The sequence below is a fragment of the Aspergillus tanneri genome (genome assembly GCF_003426965.1).
Source record: "Aspergillus tanneri strain NIH1004 chromosome Unknown AapTan_2_pilon_pilon_pilon, whole genome shotgun sequence".
NCBI lineage: Eukaryota > Fungi > Ascomycota > Eurotiomycetes > Eurotiales > Aspergillaceae > Aspergillus > Aspergillus tanneri.
The window spans coordinates 4,290,597-4,312,038 of record NW_022984629.1 but is presented as its reverse complement, the minus strand read 5'-3'; the positions used below and the strand labels follow the sequence as shown (position 1 = coordinate 4,312,038).

The window sequence follows — 21,442 nt, the reverse complement described above, 5'->3', positions numbered from 1 at the left end:
AATTCACGACGATTATGGAACTGTACTGATATGGACTTATACTCAACTAATCCCAATGACTGCTCATTGCATACCACATTCCCGTCACATTAGGCAACCCAAGCCCATCGACCATTTAGAACTCGGAAACGCCGCTCCATATTCCACAGATATCATTGGTTTGGTGCTCACGGACCCTGAGAGCAAAAGGAATTCTCCAAATAACGGTTTTCCTTTCCTCGACCGTTTCAAGTTCGAATGCCATTGTTGAATCGGTCAAAGGGAGGGTTCGGAATTTATACCGGAACAAGACACAATACAGTGCCTTTGAATGGTCATAAAGAGTATTTCGTACGTAGGTTTAAGAAATATCATAAAGCCAACCAATAAGTACCAATAAACGGAGTTAGTGTATATATAGACTGCTAGCTAGGAAGCTTAATGCAAAGAAGGGATGCAATGACATAACAAAGGATCGGGTAATCGACAACATCAAAGAATCCCAGCTTGAACAAGAGTCAGCCTCATTGAACACGCTAATGCATAACTTTTATTCGATATTCGCAAAGAGTGAAAGAGAAGTCGCCATAGATGTTCGGATGGAAGTCCGATCGGCCAAACCTTCAACCGGGGAGGCCCCACGGCCATGACGCCGAATCACGGCGCCCCTTTCCCCGCACGTTATCATCAACGATTTAAGTCGTATCCAGGGCCCCTCGGAGGTTTCGAGAATCGTCCTATTCTTAACCGCGTTCCTTTCCAAGACAAGACAAGACAGTCTTTATGAAGTATCTGAGAGCGTGCAGTAACTCCATTGGACTTCTTCGACGCTTCACCTCTTCGTCTCCAGCGGGACCAATCTCCGCATTCTCTCCCCTTCGGACGAACTCGTTTACGGCTCCGATCCAACCGGCATTCCTCAGACGCACAATGGCGACTGCGATGGCCAAGCGCCTTGAAGGCAAGACAATCCTCGTGACCGGTGCATCATCGGGTATTGGCAAGAGCACCGCTCAGGAATTCGCCCGCACCGCATCCAAAAACCTGAAGCTTATCCTGACGGCACGACGCATCGACTCCTTGAACCAAGTTGCCCAGGAAATAAAGGATGAGGTCGGCGATGGTGTCAAGGTCTTGCCGGTGAAGTTGGACGTCAGCAACGCCGAAGAGATCAAGAACTTCGTGTTGTCCCTGCCGGCTGAATTCCAGGATATCGATGTCTTAGTGAATAATGCGTGAGTGTAGCCGTTAATGGTTGACCGCAGTCTTTGGATCGAGGGCTGGCAAGTTAATAGTAAATTAGTGGACTTGTGAGGGGCGTCGCCAAGGCACCTGAGATCGATCCTGAGGACATCAATGTCATGTTCTCCACCAATGTGAACGGCCTGATCAATATGACACAAGCCATCCTCCCCATCTTCCAGAAGAGAGCCGATGGGGGTCGTGGAGATATCATCAACATTGGTAGCATTGCTGGACGCGAAGCATACCCAGGAGGCAGCATATATTGCGCTACGAAAGCAGCTATCCGGTCCTTTACAGACGCGCTGAGAAAGGAGCTTGTCGCCTCTAGGATCAGGATCATTGAGATCGACCCGGGTCAGGTGGAAACGGTAAAGACCCCTGTGTACTCTTTGTGACGTGTTCTGGTCTTCTAGAGACTAATAGATGATCGATCTACTTTAGGAGTTCTCCGTTGTCCGATTTTATGGCGACAAGAACAAAGCCGATGCGGTCTATGCGTAAGATTGCCAACAACCTCTCCATAGGCTCTGTCTGTCCAGAACTGACAGAGTATTACAGGGGCTGCGAACCACTCACACCGGATGACATTGCTGAAGTTGTTGTTTTCACTGCGGGCCGACCGGAAAATGTTGTGATTGCAGATACTCTGATCTTCCCCAGTCACCAGGTCAGTTGCTCCAGAGAAGCTGCATCGTCAGACCCAACTATATTGGTTTCTTGCACGTGGAACTAGATTCAGTACTAACTTCTAAGTATATCTATAGGCGTCACCTACCACAATGCACCGCAAGAATTAAACACACATACCAGTGGTGATATATACAACTAAACACAAATACACAATATGATGAAGATGAGGAGCGAGTTGGCTAGAAATTTGTTTTTCCTCCCGATAGATAATACGTTTCAATATGGTATCCATAAACAATTGAGACATGTGATTCACATCGAATCAAAAGCATAGTTAAATCTACACCTAGACAATAATTACTCGGTACTCCCTACCTGACCACTAAATGCCCTCCACGGCCATAAATGTGGGCTTTGAATATCCACCCCATGCAAGGCCATCATGCTCTTCGCGTGACAGCCTCCTCCGTATACTCAGAGTAGTCCATGGCCAGACAGCGATATCTAGCACTGTACTCCCAAGAAGATATTGGATACGTCATGGAACTTTCCCTCCGGACCACGATGTAAATCGAAAAGGGGCAATGAATACTAGCTCCACCAAAGCTGGGTATTATACAGTATGCAAGTTACCGTACTCTACGGCCGAGCCGCGGATACCGCTGAACTGTGGATTTTCCTGCATCCCTAGATCAACATTCTTCAAAGATTATAAACCAGTGGTTTGCGACCGTATATGAAGTTATTCAAGAGCATGGCATACACAAGGATAATATCTGGAATTTTGATGAAACTGGCTTTGCTATGAGACTCTGTACAATCTCTAAGATTATTAATGCAGCTGAGCGGAGAGAACTCGTACAGTTATCTAGGGAAGTCGCGAATAGGTTGCAGTTATTGAATGCATGAGCTCAATGGGTGTATCTGTACCACCAGTGATTATTTTAAAGGCAAAACAACATCAGGTGGCTTGGTATCAAGAACCTGCACTTCTTCCGGATTGGATACTTGCAAAGAACGAGAATGGCTGGACAACAAATGAAATAGATCTTTGCTGGCTAAAAGAGGCGTTTGAACCAGGCAGAATTCAACTGGTGCAATGCGACTGCTTGTTCTTGATGTCATTCTAGCCACCAAACTGCAAACTGCTTTCTGCAAGGAGAATGCGATTATCTGTCTTTATATGCCTCCACATTCATCTCTGTCTTCAACCACTGGATGTTGAGGTTTTTGGGCCGCCTATACGTACATATGTTAAATTAACTAAGCAGATGACGGTAGCTGGAAATAATCATATTGATAAACAGGATTTTCTCGATCTCTGCACGCGCAGCAGTCTTTATTGAGAGAAATATATGCAATTACTTTACAGGAGCTGGTCTTATGCTACTTAATAAAGACCGGTTCTTGAAAAGATTAGCTTTCAACTCGTACACCAACATCACCTCTAGTTGAATTTGAAAGCTCAATCTCCTCTGCTTTTCAAACACCTCAAAATCCCCATCACCTAGATTGCAAGATCTGCAGTATGCAGAGAAGCCCCCACAAAAGAAAGCTCTGTAGCAGTCCAATGTCTCATACCCACCATCTTGAAAAGGACGCGCAGATGGATATGAATGTAAATATTCTTCTTTAACGAGGAATTAAGGCTGTGCGGGCTGAAAATGAGTGGAAAGTAAAGAAGGCAAGGAACCATGCTACTACAAACGATAATGTTTCTTTATCCGTGCAGAATGGTCAAAACAATCTTCAGAAGCTTGGTACGCAGTTTAATAAGAAGGTTGATGAGCCTACACCTAGGCCTCGCCAGCGAGTTCCTGCACGCTGCAGTGGCGGGATTGTTAGACATACTATAAGAAATTGTCCTAGTACATAGCTATATATTCAACTACTATACAGTTTGATTTAACGGCGTTGTGATTGAAAAGCTTCAAAAATTATGAAAGGATTGCAGAAAAATCCGCGGCTCGGTCGTGGAGTACGTTACTACCTTGCCAGTTAGTATAAGCGTTATACCCCCGACCATGGTATGACCGAGTTATCCTTGGTGTCATATTATTTTATTTTATTTTTTGGGGACATGGGACTAGTTCAGGGATTTTAGATTGTTTAGCTAATGGCTGGATAATTCTGCGGAGGCAATTTACCGCAGCTGCGGGAGAGCTGCCTATACGAGATATTATCATGTAAGATTTGTCTCTGGGCAAGGCCAATGCGCATGGTTATAGTCCCTTTTCGGATGGATTCTTTATTTTGTTTCCTTTTGTGTTGACGGGAAAATGATACCTCTAATTGCTATGGAACAGATGGGATGACACCAACCTATTTTTACTAGACCATGGTTTGGTGTTCATTTGTTATGCATGGAAAACTGGCAGAGAAGCACATCTGTATGGAAGACCAGCCTATCCCAAACTAGTAAAAGTAGGGGCCGATCATATTACATACAAACTATTAATGCCCACGCACACTAGAAATGCCAAGCACGGAAGTTGTGACGCTTTCCCCAAACAGGGCGATCGTCACTCTTGGAAACCAACAGTAAATCGGTTCCTTTTGCCGTCCCAAGGTTCAACGTTATGAAGTCGGGATGTGGACTGGCCGCATATTAGAGATTAGGGCGATTGTTAGTCGTTCGTATGGGCTTGCTCAGGCCTCGATAATCCACAATGTCATGTATGGAGTTAGTCTTCTGCATGGCGGAGGAAATTGAAAAGTCAAGCATTGGAATATTTTCCCACGATCCACACTACTCTAAAGCGAGATGTTGTCCATCTAGATGTGAATGGAGAAATTATCCTGGGACTGTTGGCCTCGGAATATTCCCTCTACAGCTTTAGGGTGAGCAACGAGTGTTGTAAGGGCCCCGATGTAGAAAGATCAACCATACTCATGCAGTAGCTCTAGAGCCGAAGTGAAATGATGCAATTCAGACAAAGGGTGTATGGATGGAGGAGCTCGGAGGATGCTGATCCTCGCATAGTTGTGATTGACCTGCAAGAGTAGGACGAATTGTTGATGTTGATATACTCTCTCTGTACTCCGTAAGTTCTTACTGCCATCTGTTATCACCAACGAGGATCACACTCGGCCTCCGTGCTTGACAGAGCAAGGGATCGGAACACAGACCATTACTATTGGGAAGTGGAGGCGTGGGGAAAACTCTAGTCTCTCCTGCTTTAAATCGTGCGCTAAGAAATTTAGCCGCAATGCTCGTTTCTCGTACCTCAGGCAACGAGTATCCATGGAACCCTGATCCGACAAGGTTCGGGCATAAAGTTGGGATTTATTCATCACAGAATCGACTATGATGTAAGCGTGTGTAAACCGAGCTGTCATGTTGCTTGTGCTCTATACCTTTTAAGGCTGATGATAATTCTAGAAGCTACGGCTGTCGATTGCCGGTATGGACTGGATACCTACTCCGTATTCTCTTGATTGCTTCTTTCCGATCTAAGTAAATGAAACGCCAATCTCTTGATATCGACAATGATATTTATTCTCTCGTGATTTTAAAAATTTCATTCTTTAATTAACGAGGTTGTAGACTTATCCTCCAATGCAACCTCGGGATTCGCAGTGGACTATCTAGGGGTGGTCATTTGCTCCTTGTGCTTGGCCCAACTTCTACGTGAATGATTGCTTGGAGCCAAGGACTAGAGACGGCAGGTCAAGTTAAATGAGTAGTTCTCAACCTTCTCTGCAAGAAATATGATTGGCGTGGATTCCCACTTGCTCGTTTGCTACCCTCGTACTGTGTACACCGCAGTCGAAGGTGACAGACGCTTCCAGGGGTTTAGGAAAGGGGGGAGGGTTCCAGTGGGATGGTGGATGGTTTAGAAGCATTGGATGATTATGGACTGACGCTAAGAAGTGGACCTGGGTGAAGATTAATCTGGAATAAATGGGTCTGGGAGGATATTGGCAAATTATCGGGCCCGAAGAAAACTTATGGCGAATGAATGAAGGAGATTGGTCCCCCCTTTTCAGATGTACTGTTTCTTTTCATCGTTTAATATTGGGATAATGATAGGTAAGAACTACAGTATTGTATTGCTGATTGCATCACATTCGCTGGTGGAATTGGAGTGGAAAAGATGGGTGAATCATAGTTAAGCCCACGCGGCTACACTAATGCCACGTACGAGCCCCTTATTTTTTTTTTTTTTTTTTTTTTTCTTTCTAATTTTTCTTCAATTCCGGCTGGTATTGCGGATTACCTGTGTGTGTTTTTTATTATGGCTGCAACGATGGTTATTGGATTGTTGTGTGTGTCTTAATGTTGCCAATCAACGCTCTCTTTTAATTATTTTGACTCCATCTACTATGATACTACTGTACTCTTATGTAGGTGAATCTTACCACACTTCCTTACTAACCCATCTCCTCTTCCTCTATCGTTTCCTCTTGACCGTCTCCCCTTCCCTCCCTAAATTCTTCTTCCTTTCTCTCTGGAAGGCTGAAGGCTGAAGCACTGCTTATTCCTCGCCTTTCCTCCTGATCCCCACCTTTCCATTGCTCGCATTAATCCTTAATCATCATTCCACCCCCCTTCCCCTCTCTTTCTCCACAGCTCTTTCTATTCCTCCTTGAATATCCACCCAAGGTTTTCATCCTTTTCTTAAAGGAGTTCCTTTTAATCGGTTGTCCCCTAGACAGTTTTGGGTGTAGGAGGAGAAGCGCGACTGCTTTCCGAATTCCCACAGCCAAACCAGGTGCAGCCTCCCGGGTCTTCAATCCCGCCCGCTGTAAAGTTCCACGAACCCTTTCCCCCCTGATCCTCCCACCACCCCCGTCCACTTCTTTAAGCTTGGCCTAAGTCGCTTGACCCGCCGTTGCTGTGGACTCTCCCCTTTAGGCGCCTTTGATTTTGCGCGAAACTGCCGGCAAGCTGGGCCCGACTCTCGACCCTCCTGCACAAGAAAATTGTGCTGCTGCTGCTACTACTCTTCTGACCCGCTACCGCTGCCCCCGTTGGGATCACTTCCAATCACCGTTCCTGATCCCCTTTCCCTTGCTACTGAACGTGTCTCAAGACAGAATTCGCCGTTATGGCTTCAAAGGTAGGCCAATCTCTCCGACGCCTTCTTACCGTCCTTGATCGTCTTGCTCCTTAACTACAGCTGGCCGTCCACACTTGTTGTCCCCTTTCCGGCCTCGTTCGTGATGGAAATGAATAGATGGCTCACTTCTGGATGATTTACAGTTCTTAAGAGAATATAAGCTGGTGGTGGTTGGAGGAGGTGGTGTTGGAAAGTCTTGCTTGACGATTCAATTGATTCAGAGCCACTTCGTGGATGAATATGACCCGACAATTGAAGGTGGGCACCAAGTCTCCTACCTTTTACTCGATCACCCGTGACTTATTCGGAATTTCCTTTACAATAGATTCGTATCGCAAGCAGTGTGTCATCGACGATGAGGTGGCTTTGTTGGACGTCCTAGATACCGCCGGTCAGGAAGAGTATTCAGCGATGCGCGAACAATACATGCGGACTGGAGAGGGATTTCTTCTCGTTTACTCGATAACATCACGTCAATCCTTCGAAGAAATCATGACCTTTCAGCAACAAATTCTACGGGTGAAGGACAAGGACTACTTCCCCATCATCGTTGTAGGGAACAAGTGTGATCTAGACAAGGAAAGGGCTGTTTCGGAACAAGGTTGGTTCTCTGCTAGGACGCCCTTCCTCGTTCTCTACCAATTCGGTGCTAACGTTTCTCATCTAGAGGGTGAAGCTTTGGCCCGCCAATTCGGCTGCAAATTTATCGAAACGTCAGCTAAGTCTCGTATCAACGTTGAGAACGCATTCTACGACCTTGTCCGCGAAATCCGCCGATACAACAAGGAGATGTCGTCGTACCCATCAGGCTCAGGCGCATATGGATCACGCGCCCCAGAGGGCAAGATGGATGTGAGCGAGCCCGGCAGCAATGCTGGTTGCTGTGGGAAGTGTATTGTGATGTAATTTCACGGGCATCGACCTTAATAATAGGATGCAAGCGCGATACGAAAGGAGACAGAACACATGAATAAGAGAAGGAAAAAAAAGAAGATATTCGACTATAAAGATAAAACGGCCGACAGGATAAGGCCGCTGCCTCGGACCTGATTGTGACTTGTCGATGCGTTTGGATTGTGACTTTATACCATACGAGGCTCGTTATCAGATGATGTCAGCTCTCACCCTAATGCTATCATCGTCTCCATGAACGTTCGATTCCCCCTTTGTTCCTCCATTTGATGCTCCCCCCCCCTCCTTTTTTTTTTTTTTTTTTGGAAAGATTGTTCTTGATTATCCCCTATCCCGCCGAATAAGGGATGACCCTGTCAATAGATTTGTGCGTTTATATAGGTACATGCTATTGTCATGGTCCATATCTGGGTATTTAAGGACCGCAAAACTGCTGTCTTGTCTTTTGCTATTTTCAGCCATGTGTATCAGTCTATATTGTGTGATATCTGGAGTATAATTCCCACTTGGATTCTTTTTTTTCCCTCATTCATTCCTTGCCCCAAATAGCTGACGTTCAACCAGCAGGCATGATCGGGATCCACGGAGCCTGCTGGATGCTAGCGCTACATTTTGCACCTTGTACTTCGAGTTTGACATTGTCCCACGCCGCGATTCCAATTTTCATAATCCCATCTTCCTTTTTTTGAAGGCATGCCTATATCCTCCTGTTGGTGGGCTTGCTTATATACATTGGAGATATTTGTTAATCTTAGTTGTCTACACTCTTTAACGTTGTCGCATAGAGGCTCTTCGACTCCGCATTTGCCGGATGAATACGAGCCGGACTTGAATTGAGTTCCGTTGTGGTCAGGGCGGACGATGTGTTTTCATGCGGGATTAAATCTGGCAGTGGCAAGACTTCGATTGGAGGAATTTCGACTTTCATTTACTGTTGCGGAAAGTGCACACCTTATCTTAGCCCGCCAAGTCCTATGTTTAAGAACCGTAGCGTGTCAGTCACCATGTTGACTACGATTATTGGTTGGGTAGTGTGACGAGGCAGCTGTACATGATATCCAAACATAGTCTAATATTCTCTAAATGCACACCCGAACAATCGGATTACATCACGTGTATGTGTCAATCACTGTGAATATTCTTTCGCTTCCCCTTCCTCGTCAGAGGGTGGGTCAAGCTCGTCTTCCTTGGACACCATCTTGCCCTGGACATTCCGCTCCACCTCTGGGACCAGTGAATCCATAAACTCTTTATCAGTTCCAACCAACGTCACAGTGTTGCGTTGCTTTCCCCAGCGAGGATAGCTTCCAACCTTAGTGCCACGAGAGGAAGTTCTGGCAGCGAGGTCTGATAGGTAGGGTGCTACTGTGCTCTCCGGGAGTGGGGTGCTGATCATGTAGCGATAGATGCCCTTACCCTCGGGATTTGTCAACCGCGGGAGAAGGGAAGGCTTCAAATGCTCAAGCAGTCGCTCGAACAGCCGAGGGACCCCGGGGAGAATGTGGATGTTACCATTGACGATAGCAATGGGCACCCACGTATCATCTGCGACGAAGACAGCCTGTTGTTCCTCGGGAAGACTTTCATCATACGGTAGTTCAACCATGCGTAACTTTGCAGTAAGGCGTGGTGAGGGCGTATCCCAATCGAACTGCGCCTGCATCGGGTGAGGCTTGGAGAGTCTCTTCATTCGCTCAAAGGCGGGCAGGTGTAGATTCAATTTGAGGCCGAATGCCTTGGCTATCGATTCATAGGTGATATCGTCGTGGCTTCCGGTGCATAGCATGTACAAGTTAGCGTTCACAGTCCTGGTTATTCCTAATGCAGGCCAATGACCAAAAGTAATGGATGCACAAACGTTGGCCCAATACCTCCACTGGTGACCACAAAATCATATTTGCTGCTCATTCGCCTGACGGCTTCGATGATTTCAGCCTCATCATCTGCAATCACCTCCACGCGCTTTAGCTCAATTCCAAGAGAGAAACAGTATTTGGCGAAGAAGGAGGAGTTGGTGTCCACTGTCTGGGGTATTGTTAGCCGGAGATATATAGGTCCATTAATGCTTTGTGGTATAGTCCAGAATACGGGACAGTGCATAATGATACCTACGTACTTTTCCACCTAGCACTTCATCCCCGATAATAAGACACGCCGCCGTGTGTATTGTTTTCTGACCGTTTAGCACGGCGGATGATGTCATCTTCGGGTAGAATGGGACACGACACAAGGGTGCTAACGAGGATATCGCAGGAGAAGAAACTGAATTAAGCAGAGGACGTGAGAAATGACGAGCAACCTGACTGATACGACTAAACATGAAGGGGATAGAGGAGGAGTGAGTAAGCTAATGGTTGGAAAGGACAGGAGAAGAGCAGGCAGAGGACAAACGCGGCTCATCAGGTGGGGAAACCCGCAATCCATCCCACTTTCTGCTCCGCGACCAATGCTGTCGCAACACCGTTGCACCTTTTTTTCCCCTTTGAGCTCCGCTATAGATTTTCTTTGTATCCAATTTCGGTTAAATATAGCCATCATTTAGACCAAGGGTTACGGATTGGTTGACTTAAGCCAAGCGTCATGGTGAGACTGTCCCGCACTATTCTAGGAGTTGCGTATACACTGACACGGATGTCCGCACAGTCTGAGTCTCGGCTGTATTCTTTCTCTCCGGAGACAAAGGAAAAGCTTCGCAAGTTCCGTCTGGGGACTTCCAGAGCAAAAGAACCTCAGGCTGTTATTTGTAGGTCCGCCATGTGCCCCGAACCCATACTCGAAAACCGATCACCGAGACGTTTTCGGCCTCCCCTTGCCTCCCTCCGGCTGTCCCCTAAAGCTCTCGAGATACCCAGAAGTTGACAAACAATTTGATAGATATGATCGACGGAAAGAACCAAGAGATCCGACCTGAAGATGACGAGGTGTACGCCAAGATGGATGACCTTGCCGAGGAACTACCCGAATCATCCCCCCGATTTATCCTACTCAGCTACCCCTTGACCTTGGTGAGAATTCCTGGAGTATATAGAGCTATGTTGTATATACTTACTAATCTCAGGGATCCGGCCGCCTCACTGTCCCTTATGTCCTCCTTTACTACCTTCCCGTGAACTGCAACCCGTCCATGCGAATGATGTACGCAGGGGCCGTGGAGCTGATGCGCAACACGGCCGAAGTCAACCGAGTAATTGAAATCCAAGAGGAGGATGATATTATCTCTATTGAATCTAAACTGCAGGCCGCGGATTAGAATATTGGTAGAGGTGTCCTTTGTTTGGCTATAGCTTTCGTGAGAAGTAGTGTATGGTACGGCGTTGGATATTGACAGATCCGGCTTGATTCTTGATGATTTCTAGCATTGAAGCATGTGATATAACTATGTGCACGGGTTTTTTTTTATTCTTTTTTTTTTTTTGTGTCTGGAATACTGTTTGGTCTGGTCTGTTTCTAGACTCGATACTCGAGGGATACGGTGATTTTATATACTATATCCCATGGCTGGTTGATTTTTCTTATCATAATGAAAGTCTCTAGTTCGATGGATGGCTACCTACTCCTAGATTTGATGTGGACATTCTGTACGACTATCCGCCAGTTGTGCTAAGTTGTCCTACATGCTCTGTATCACAGTGTCACACTAAGATTGAGGTCTTCCTGGTTATCATGGATAGAACCTGGCTGGAATTAAAATAATGGTGTTGTATGTGATAGAACGGATGACTGTTATTCGATTTGCCCTAGAAAATAGGTACTTCCTGATGAGATCTAGTGCATCAGTATTTATTGTGAAGGGTATGACCGTTCTAATGTTTACGAATAATCCGAATTACATACAGTCTATAAACCAATACAGACAATAAACCAACAAAGAACAATGATACTAAAATATGACTGTCTATTTTATACAAATACTTCAGATCACTAATCAAAGTTATTAGAGAGGAAAATGCCGTTCTAACGTCCTTTTGGTAAGAGGTCTACTTTCTGACTTCGCATGTCTTTCACTTGGTTTCTCTTCCCCATTGGAGATATGGGTTACTCTGTGCTGTATAAGTTCCAAGACTAAAATGAAAATAAAATCAGGGTAGTAATCACAAAATAATTCACCAACCAATGGGATAACCACGATCTAAAACACAATAGGCGGATTTTTTCCTACTCTCGTCAGCCTGCATAGAGGACCAATACTCAGAACCTAGAAGCAGGCATCGAATATGGTCCGTTGTAACCTAGAGCTGCCTAAATACGGACTATCAGTACTACTGCACTGTCCCCGCCTGGTCCCAACTCCCAAGTCCCAACAACAGTCCATGGCGAATCTGCAGCCCATCCTGCATGAAGCCGTTGCGCGGTTTTCCGGTTTCGTGGTGACGGTGACGGCCCTCGTGTTGTGCATCGTGCATGGACGAACTGGAGCTTCTTAATCTCGCCTGGCAGTGCGATCGTGCTCGAGGTGAGGGGTTTGTTGTACGCGATTGTATGGATTATTGTTATTGTTAAGATGGACTGGAGGGGGAGGAGGATACCATGCTTCAGTAGTTAATAATAAAGATGAACATGGTGTCAGATTGACCCGGATGGGCCGGCATACTGTTCTCATATTTCTTTTTATCTTTCACCCCTCCAAGAACTCGAGTCCATCCTATCCGAGCATAATTAATTCCATTGGGAGGGTATCCATAACTCTGGACACAAATTACCTTCTACGGCGTTACCGAGCCGGGATGCAAATCCACCAATCCACCTGTCAGGCTATTTCATCCTTTTAATTCAATGATTATGGAATAGTAGGACGGTATTGGATTGTAGGACGGGATACAGTCGGTAGTATTGATTATATTACCGAGGGTTCATCAGATGATCCAGTCTAGACCTTGATGCAGGAGCGACATACTGGATATTCATGGCTACCAAACCACCGGAAGACTCTTCATTATTCATGAACCCTTCAGGAGAATCAACTGATCGCGACGATCCCTCCCCTTAGCAAGTTAGCTGCCCGGCCACTGAGGCATTGACTGGTACGGAGTGTTCTGCATGGTGGCGTCCACTTAATTAGCCCGGCTATTCCCATGTAAGTACGTAGTCCCGGGATCCAAGATCCTTGCTGTTCATGAAGGCAATTTTGAATACCACCCTAATTGCATCGGTAGGTACTTAATATCGAAATACTGTACGGCATACGTACATACTCTGCACATCTATAACGCTTGAACAAGATGAGAAAGTAAGTATGGACCGGTTAGAGGTCTACTATGTCTGTTCATGGAGGTAAATATTAAGAGACACCATAATGATTGCAGCCAACTCTGAGGTTGGCCTGGACTCGGATGCGGAGCGGAACTGTGAATGAATACGAGTGGTGATCCCCAGCGGTCTATGGTAATATTCTATGGTACGTTCTGTAATTTCCGCACGGATCATGCAGTTTCCACGGTACGGAGCGGTACCGGGGTGGAACTTTTACTTTAGGATATCTCCTCCGTACTGTTGGTCTACTTTTTCTTTTTTTGGCTTTGTTTTACAAGCGAAGAAGCGGAGTTCCCGGCAGGATGTCGAATCTTTGGATTTAATAATCGGAATAGTCTCAATGCTTTGTACTTTGGCCAAAGAGCTCCTGTACTATAGAATACATAGTAGATACAGTCGAGTCAGTTGCAAAGCTTACAGTCATTGAATACAATTCAAATGTAAATCAAATCACCCACCCAACCAACCAACCTCATAAACCATGTGCCACTCTTTAGTCTCCATACCCACCCCCTCTTGCTTGTCCCCAGAAGCCTATTACTTGTATTTATCATCCTACTTAGCCGACTGTCTGGCTCTCTCGTCCATCTACTCAACCGTCTCTCATTTTGATCCATCCAGTGGACCTACCGACCGTGCTCTGACCGCCACTCGCCCAATCAGCCCCGGATTCCTGCGTGCTGCGTGCTGCCAGGTGGGTTTTGCTCTTCACCCTCTCGGTGGGCGTCCCAGGTCTCTGGTTTCGGGGCACGTCCCCTAGCATATTTATTGGCCACTACTTAACACTGTTGTTCGACTCAAGCGGTTGGTTTTTTTTCTTACCGCGATTGCAGTCGATATACATCATCCAGTTCCACCGGTTGGAATTATTGGTCCCCAACAGCTAATTGTTCATAAATGCTGTTCCGTTCCCTCCGCTCGAGGTATGCACGATAATATTTAGTATCGTCAAGTGCGCAGGATACTCATTCCAACGCTGAAGGTCAATTGGAACCATCAATAATATTCACCTTTCCACACTGGTACCTCGTTATCTCGTCTAAACCTATTCAATATCACACGGTCTTATGTATTCAGAATCATGCCAGGTAAACTGAAACCCAACCCGCCCGGTGAGGCGAAACAGGAAGGTCTGGCCAAGTATATCAACCGCATGAGGGCCGTGTTACGAAGGAGTTCGACCGTTAAGTCGAGCGATGGGTCCAAAGTGCCGGAATCTGGAAATTCTGGACCAAGCCAAGCTGCAGCGTATGTGCTTCCCCTCTCTGTCTCTTACTCTATCATTCCCTCAAACTAACCTACTACAGCCCTCAGAACCCAACTGCTCCAGCCCAGAAACCTCCCCCCATCTCATCTAATGCGCCATTTGTCATCTCCCACTGGGGTTCCATTCAGGAGGAGAAAACCCGCGCCCTCTTTGCTAAATACGGCCTGAACCTGGAAATGGGAGACTGGAAATCGTCCGCCGACACGACAGTCCTGCGCGTGGCCAAGCCGATTCGCATGAGGGTTCGCCGTAGCTGCCACCGCTGCCAGACGGTCTTCGGTCCTGATAAGACCTGTGCTAATTGCCAGCATGTCCGCTGCAAGAGCTGTCCTCGGCATCCATCAACCAAGCCCAAGGATCATACAGAAGCTGCTCTCCGGGCCATACTTGCCCAGAAGAGTCAGAGCCAGGGTCGGAGCCAGAGACTTACTGCTACTACTGCTGCTGTTGCTCCGCGACGCAAAACAAAGGAACCGGTTCTCACGCTTCCATCGCGCACCGGAGGCCAGGATCTCATTCGAAAGCCGGTGCGGCAGAGAGTGCGACGGACTTGTCATCGCTGCCATGCTACATTCGCTGCGCATTCCAAAGAGTGTAGTGGTTGCGAACATGTTCGATGCAAGAAATGCCCTCGAGACCCGTATGAGCCTAGTCATATATTCATAGTGAGATGCTTTAACTAACTACCTAATCTAGACCCAAACTGGATAAATATCCAGATGGATATCCTGGAGATGCTGAACCTCCTGTGGAGCCACCCGCACGAACCTGGAGAAAGCCACGGCAAAGGGTGCGATATTATTGCCATGTGTGCTCGACTTTGTACAGATCAGGCCAAAAAATATGCGCGAATTGTGGCCAGGAGAGAGGGCCAAGTAGCATTCGGATTCCGTATGTAACTCCTATAATTGGGTGTTCATGATTAACCATCTTTAGACCCCAGAAGCAGAAACTAGAGCCAGATCCGGAGATTGTCCGAAAGGTCGAAGAGCGACTGGCGAGTGTCAAACTCACGGGGTGATCGTTGACATTTGAGTTTCTTTTCTTTCTTATTTCTTTTCTTTTGCTGATGGACATAAGAGTGCTCATTTTTACTCCTTATGGTCACGATTCTAACCCACAGAATAAGATCATGTTTCCTTGCTCTAAGATTGAACCATCTGTAAATGTCCTACTATGATCCACTCACTTGAGATCCATTTAGTTTTCTCATGTTTCTGCAGTGTAACACCAATGATGGAACCTTAGCAGTACGCTAGCTTACAGTAAGTACCTTGGGTAGCTAGATAGGTACTTCGAATGAAGCCCAACGCAGCAAACAACGTTCTGCTGCAACCACCACAAGCCAGGTGGTATTCAGCTGAACCAATGATAGAGATAGTATGTGGTAGTCTTCAACTGTAGATGGTCTGGACTAATGATGTACTGCCAGTATGCTAAGCTACTGTCCTACTTCATCACGATGGTTTGATGAGGATAATCAGGATAGTATTGATCTAGGTAAATATTCGGAAGGGACAAAACTCCATTCTAGTGGCATGATCCAACACTCCCACTACTATATAGATAGGGGTATAAAATACCGCACACATACGACTACCAATAGATACAAGCACCTATAACACACTACCTAGTCTATATAAGCTATAAAATAATGACGAATTGGTAAATGATAAATGACGCGTACCATCTAACAGACAGTACGAGCAAGCCCCCATTACCCTATGATAATCCAGACTCATAAATCTCTACTGTTTTCGGCAGGGCGCATAGCAAGTCCTAACATCTTGTCACTCCTTACATAAGTACGTAGTACACCTATATTGTATGATATGTAGGTAGATAATAGCCAGAACAAAGTCCTACTACAGAGTAATATAACACTGTACTGTACTATCCTATCACCACGGAGTTGCGTACGGGCCCTGACTCGTAATATGTAGGTACTTTCTCTGACGGTCTAGCTTCCGTCCCGGATGGGCGGGTCGGATGATTTGTCGTACTAGTACTTATCAATTCTTAAACACTTCGCAAGGGTACGAAGTATCGAGTACACTGGATAGGTTGGTAGAATTTCGAACCGACGCTAAGGTTGACGTGCCAAGTGGATCTACTTGGTATTGCAGCTGGGATCAAGCCACCCAGCAGTGTGGATCAGGTGACGTGTTTTATCTGTATCCTATCGTTGGTATACTCCGTGGGAGGGAGCGTGGAGTAAGAAGTACGGAGTACTGTAGTTAATTTAAGTTTTGTAGGTAGCTAGTCATATTGATCTAGCTTGTATCTGATCTACCTATCTATATAGTCTACATAATTGTATATAGAACTAACAATAGTATAAAGATAGATTAGGTTCGCGACCGTTGCTGCTAAAACAAGCAGACGGTAAGTATATTAATATTAGTATTAATATATTAATAATATAAATAATGTAAAATGATAGTATGTAAGTCTCCTACCTATTTTGGAATTCCCTCCGAGCCGTGAGACCAGATGCACGCTACAATATAGCAGCACCCCGCCATCTCAGCCTTGTAGCATAAGTCTGGCACGAGTGGCGTGAGGGGCCAATGGATAACTTTCCGAGGAAAGTTGCTACGGAGGATATCGAGGGGCCTTCCTTACCCTAATTTCGATATCATTGGGCTGACTGACACTTGACTGATACTACCTGTGGGGAGACATTAATTTTCATTGGCTCATTATTGGTACTTGGATATCTGTCACAAGTACGAATTGTCAGACGGTAGAAGAAGTAGACGGTTCTCCGCACTTTCTAATTTATGCTACTACGTATTATTATGGGATGCTCAGGATGGTTACATGTGACGTATACTCTGACAAATACTTTGCAGAGGGCTTCTATGTCTATCTTTACATATACTAGAGTCCCAGTACCATGAACCAAGGCATGTATCGGCCGGCCCGGTCCGCGGTGGTGGAACCTTGGTTGCCCTCAGCTACTAAGATTTGGAGTATAAATTATAGTAGGGTTTTTCCTGTTTCTAATGTTGTCTGTCTGTATGACTAACGAATTCGCTATCTGGCCCTTGTTATCAGGTTGAAAGTGCAGTTGTACCACTATGGAGGTGTATAGATGTGTTGTGCTGTACTATAAGTATTGTGTTGACCATTGATATATTGGTTTTTAAGTTATAAGCAAGGCTCTTTACATAAATATACAGAGTATGTTGATTTCAATTCAATGTCTTAAACTATATGTAAAGTTAATTATAAGAACATTTGGCAGTATCGTACTTGAGGCGGTTACATTCAATGTTGCTATACAGTTCGACCCATCGGTGGAAATTGAGGGGGAAAAGAAACAAAAAGAAAAGAAAAAGAAAAAGAAAAAGAAAAGAAAAGAAAAGAAAAGGGAAAGGGAAAGGGAAAGGGAAAGGAAAGAAAAAGAGAAAACCTCAAATCCTACAATACCAAGTAAAGTACAGAAGTATACTTAGTTACATATTGGTATAATGGTATATACTGTGTGATACAATTGCCACAAATCCCACAATCAACACTTTCCAAAATCACCAATGCAGAAGGGCAACCATGTCCCGCTAGAGTGGAAGCAAACGGGATTGGCCCCGTCAATGCATTGGCGACGTATGCGGTTTGCGTCTTGATATGCAGCTAGTCGCATCGATGCAAGGTCCACCTGCCTGAGATAGCCGACTGCAGCATGCCATTCTGGCCGTGGCATTATCTCCCTTGCCACTGTTGCTGGAATCGAGCTCTGTCTGCTCTCATCCTTTTTTGTACTTTTCAAACATTCTCCACATTCTTGAACTAGCCTGATTGAATAAACCAATCTGGTTACATGCATCAACTCAGACCATGTGCTGCATGTGACTCGACTAACTTGTCCACGACTAACAAACAGTCTCCTTGGTACCTTTGAAATCCAGTACCATCATGTTAACCCTCCAATCTGATGTCTCAATACGACTCTAGCACGTTTATCACAATCGTCTCGTCCTCAAGGTATCGTTTTACCTTCCCATGTCGAATATTTTACACACTGAATGACGAACACATTGCGTGGATAGTATCCTAGCTCCTCATAGGCCTGGTTGTTTCCTACGAAATGGGCCTGCGACCATTGGAGACATCCTTCTCATCGTATACAACAAATAGCAGACCTCCCGCCTGCGAGGCTTTCTTTTCATAGTGGTGCTGGCATATTTTCTTCCTGTGGTTATGCTTTCCCACAAGTCGCTCTAAACATTTCTCATAAAAAGCATAGGGACATATTTAACAGTCTACAGGATTAAGTCTGTGACATAAAAAGCGGGTTTAGAACATCAGCTTCGGACTGAAAACCTGCGGATATGACTCACGACTTCATGCAACATCTTATGTTTTGAGCTAGGGGATGTAACCGTGGCTAAGCTTTCAACATTTAACTGGAAACCAGCATCGGGAGATAGACTATTTTAGTAGCTTCATAGCCATGGATAATTACCGTCCGCTCTTTTCCAATTCGGCGGTCTGCTTGAGAAAGATTCACTGAAATAGATTCCTTGTAGATAGAAGAGAGCCTAGCACTGGTGTCGATTCCTTCATTGAAAATGTTCGTTCTCACACGCTCCGAACGAGACAGCAAGTCCATTTCACGAGCCGTGTTAGCTTTCTGAGTACCTTTCCCAATCACAACCATCCATGTCCACTATGTTGCAGGGGTTTGGCGAAGCATCTGTTTTATGGAAGAATGACCCGTGGAAAACGTCTGATCCGGCTTCGTTTTCAAGATGTGGTTGGAGCTGAATAGAATCGGTGGAAGGGCTCGTTTACTCTTCTCAGACTTTCCTTTCAACGCTGCAGTGGCTAGATATTCTTTTTTCCCTACCCGCTTTGAAATCTGCTCTTCGACGGACCACCTTGCCTGTAAATGGAATACATCAACTGACCTGGTTTGTCCTGTGGGTTCCAGACCTCGTCAATAAAAACATCTGTTGATAAACTGACAAGATTAAGACCCTCACCTCCAGCCCTTGTCGAGATCGGAAAGACCATATGCCTAGGATCGTTCTGGAAGAGATAAACTGACAGATTGTGCAAGGCACTCGACGTACTACCATCGAGTCTGGCGCGTCTGAATATCTCCTCATCACCTTCGATCGTTGTAAGAGGGTCCTCGCACAGATTCATGCCTGATCAAATCCGGAGAAAATTACAACTTTCTTCTGCTCAATCATAATGAATTGCTGGATGAGGGTGCTTAATATCACAAATTTCCCAGAGCTGTTTATAATATGGGATCCAAGGATGCATGGCTCAGGAATTGCATCGCCCAGAAGATACAGACGTATCGAATATTTATAGGTAAGTATTATCTCGTGAATTAAATGCAGAGGTTGACCTTCCCTCCGTAACTTCATCAATGTATTATCTAAAATCTTCAATTCTTTTTGCCCACCCGACTTGTCACTGATGAGTGTCTATAGCGCCATTGATGACTTGACAACGCTTTTGCATATAGTTCACATATGAGTTGATCATGAAATATTTAGATACTGTTCTTCAGGAGAGGTGAAACTGAGGAAACGTTGGACAGTGAAGCCTTGAAGCCTTGAAGCCTTGAAGCTTTAGTGTATCAGATACCAGAGATCTGAAATGTATGTGAGGCTGTAGGAGAGAGAGTATGAAATGCGAATACTAGTATACGATATCTGATAAGAGAGCGAGAAGAGTAACGCATTTGATATTTAGATAGTGTCCAGAATAAAAGAAGTCTTGCAAGTAAAAGAGTGGAGTGAGCCATGTAGACCAGTCCTCCTCTCTGCCACGTAGCGATTGCAATTGATACCCATCTACTAGATCACACTTTAATCCTCCGACTCAACTGCTCTGTCCCAGCAGACTTCTCAAAATCAATATCCTCCAAATTCCCTCTCCTCCCTAGTGCCCTCCGAATCACCCAATCCTTGCTCAAGACGGTCTCCTCGACATCGTCCTCCCCAAGCGGCGGGATCCGATCCGTCCCTTCCAACCGTCTCAAGGGGACATCATCCTCCGGCCGCGAGAAATACACAAGACTAAACCTAGTCGAGGTACTCTGTTCCCCGGGCGGCGCAACCACCCGGTGAATATTTGACCGAAACAGTCCATTCGTGAACTTCACCATCGCATCTCCCAGATTGATAATCGCGTGCCCGGGCAACGGCCGCACATACGTCCAGATCGCATCCTCTCCCGGCGGAAGAACCTGCAGTCCACCGAGCCGGTTGAAGAGGATCGTGATGCTGCCGAAATCAGTGTGTTCGCCCATCGCAGTACGATGGTCATCTATAGGTTGTGGGGGTGCTTTGATGAAGCGAACTTGGTCGCCGCTTTGGGCGCGTAGACGGTGCAAAGAGGGTAGAGTGTTGGGGGGAAGGTTGAGGGAATCGTTCAGATGGGAGAGAAGGAGAGTGATGATGGAATGGGAGGCCGTGATGAAGGACTCGAGATTGGTTCGGGTCGATTGAAGAATGGTCGGTGCTGGGAGGGGGGAGGTTAAACCGAGAATATCGTTCTTGGAGACCTTAATTGCTGGTTTATTAGTATTTCTTTCTCTCATTCTCTTTTGTAAATAGGGATAAGTATAATTTACGTTGTAGAATTCATTCCGATCCAAATTTCCCTGTTTATCAACGACAACTGCACCCTGCGCTTTATATCCGAAATAGGAATTCTGGTCGCTAAAGTCATACTTTTGCTTTTCCTCCAGATCGAGAAGGAAGAGCTCCTCGCCGGTCGCGAAGAGCTGGTCAGCGTCACTGAGCAGTTGCGCACCGCTCGATGAGTCCAGATGCAGATAGAAGAACCCAATCTCTTCACTGGCTTGCACCAGGCGTTTGATTTCAGCGACGTCGTGGGCTAGGAGTTTTTCCAGCGAGAGACGAACGAGAGGTGCGGTGGACACGTGGGTTGGAAATGGTGGAAGTCCAGGGAAGGAATCCTGCTCCATTTTTGATAGAAATATATATACAGAGAGAGAGGAGAGGGAGAGGGAGAAAGGGGGGGGTTAGTTATGCCGAATATGGTTCCATGGGATAAGGAGGATTATATGGGGAGTCCATGCAGGGAATAGACCGAGGATTTGGACAGC

The 21,442-nt window shown here is 45.8% G+C and overlaps 6 protein-coding genes across 6 annotated transcripts; 4 read left to right on the top strand and 2 right to left on the bottom strand.

Moving 5' to 3' along the window:
* Positions 1-762: 762 nt before the first annotated feature.
* On the top strand, positions 763-2,021 carry ATNIH1004_001370 (oxidoreductase, short chain dehydrogenase/reductase family; the record flags this gene model as incomplete). Its single annotated transcript, XM_033566070.1, has 5 exons — positions 763-1,214; positions 1,283-1,592; positions 1,666-1,721; positions 1,783-1,891; positions 1,989-2,021. 5 exons carry the CDS (start codon positions 763-765, stop codon positions 2,019-2,021), a joined length of 960 nt encoding a protein of 319 aa, XP_033431827.1.
* Positions 2,022-6,180: 4,159 nt separating this feature from the next.
* On the top strand, positions 6,181-7,823 carry RAS1 (Ras family protein; the record flags this gene model as incomplete). Its single annotated transcript, XM_033566069.1, has 5 exons — positions 6,181-6,201; positions 6,713-6,917; positions 7,035-7,175; positions 7,243-7,518; positions 7,585-7,823. The coding sequence occupies 5 exons, from the start codon at positions 6,181-6,183 to the stop codon at positions 7,821-7,823; spliced, it is 882 nt and encodes a 293-aa protein (XP_033431826.1).
* A 1,132-nt stretch (positions 7,824-8,955) lies between these two features.
* Positions 8,956-10,032, bottom strand: ATNIH1004_001368 (flavin adenine dinucleotide pyrophosphatase; the record flags this gene model as incomplete). The annotated part of the gene is made up of 3 exons (XM_033566068.1): positions 8,956-9,598; positions 9,688-9,854; positions 9,946-10,032. The coding sequence occupies 3 exons, from the start codon at positions 10,030-10,032 to the stop codon at positions 8,956-8,958; spliced, it is 897 nt and encodes a 298-aa protein (XP_033431825.1).
* Positions 10,033-10,409: 377 nt separating this feature from the next.
* On the top strand, positions 10,410-11,079 carry ATNIH1004_001367 (GMF family protein; the record flags this gene model as incomplete). Its single annotated transcript, XM_033566067.1, has 4 exons — positions 10,410-10,412; positions 10,473-10,572; positions 10,704-10,834; positions 10,888-11,079. The coding sequence occupies 4 exons, from the start codon at positions 10,410-10,412 to the stop codon at positions 11,077-11,079; spliced, it is 426 nt and encodes a 141-aa protein (XP_033431824.1).
* A 3,081-nt stretch (positions 11,080-14,160) lies between these two features.
* Positions 14,161-15,367, top strand: ATNIH1004_001366 (uncharacterized protein; the record flags this gene model as incomplete). The annotated part of the gene is made up of 5 exons (XM_033566066.1): positions 14,161-14,327; positions 14,387-14,885; positions 14,938-14,986; positions 15,043-15,136; positions 15,283-15,367. The coding sequence occupies 5 exons, from the start codon at positions 14,161-14,163 to the stop codon at positions 15,365-15,367; spliced, it is 894 nt and encodes a 297-aa protein (XP_033431823.1).
* Positions 15,368-20,170: 4,803 nt separating this feature from the next.
* On the bottom strand, positions 20,171-21,301 carry ATNIH1004_001365 (putative oxidoreductase, 2OG-Fe(II) oxygenase family; the record flags this gene model as incomplete). The annotated part of the gene is made up of 2 exons (XM_033566065.1): positions 20,171-20,875; positions 20,945-21,301. The coding sequence occupies 2 exons, from the start codon at positions 21,299-21,301 to the stop codon at positions 20,171-20,173; spliced, it is 1,062 nt and encodes a 353-aa protein (XP_033431822.1).
* Positions 21,302-21,442: the final 141 nt, after the last annotated feature.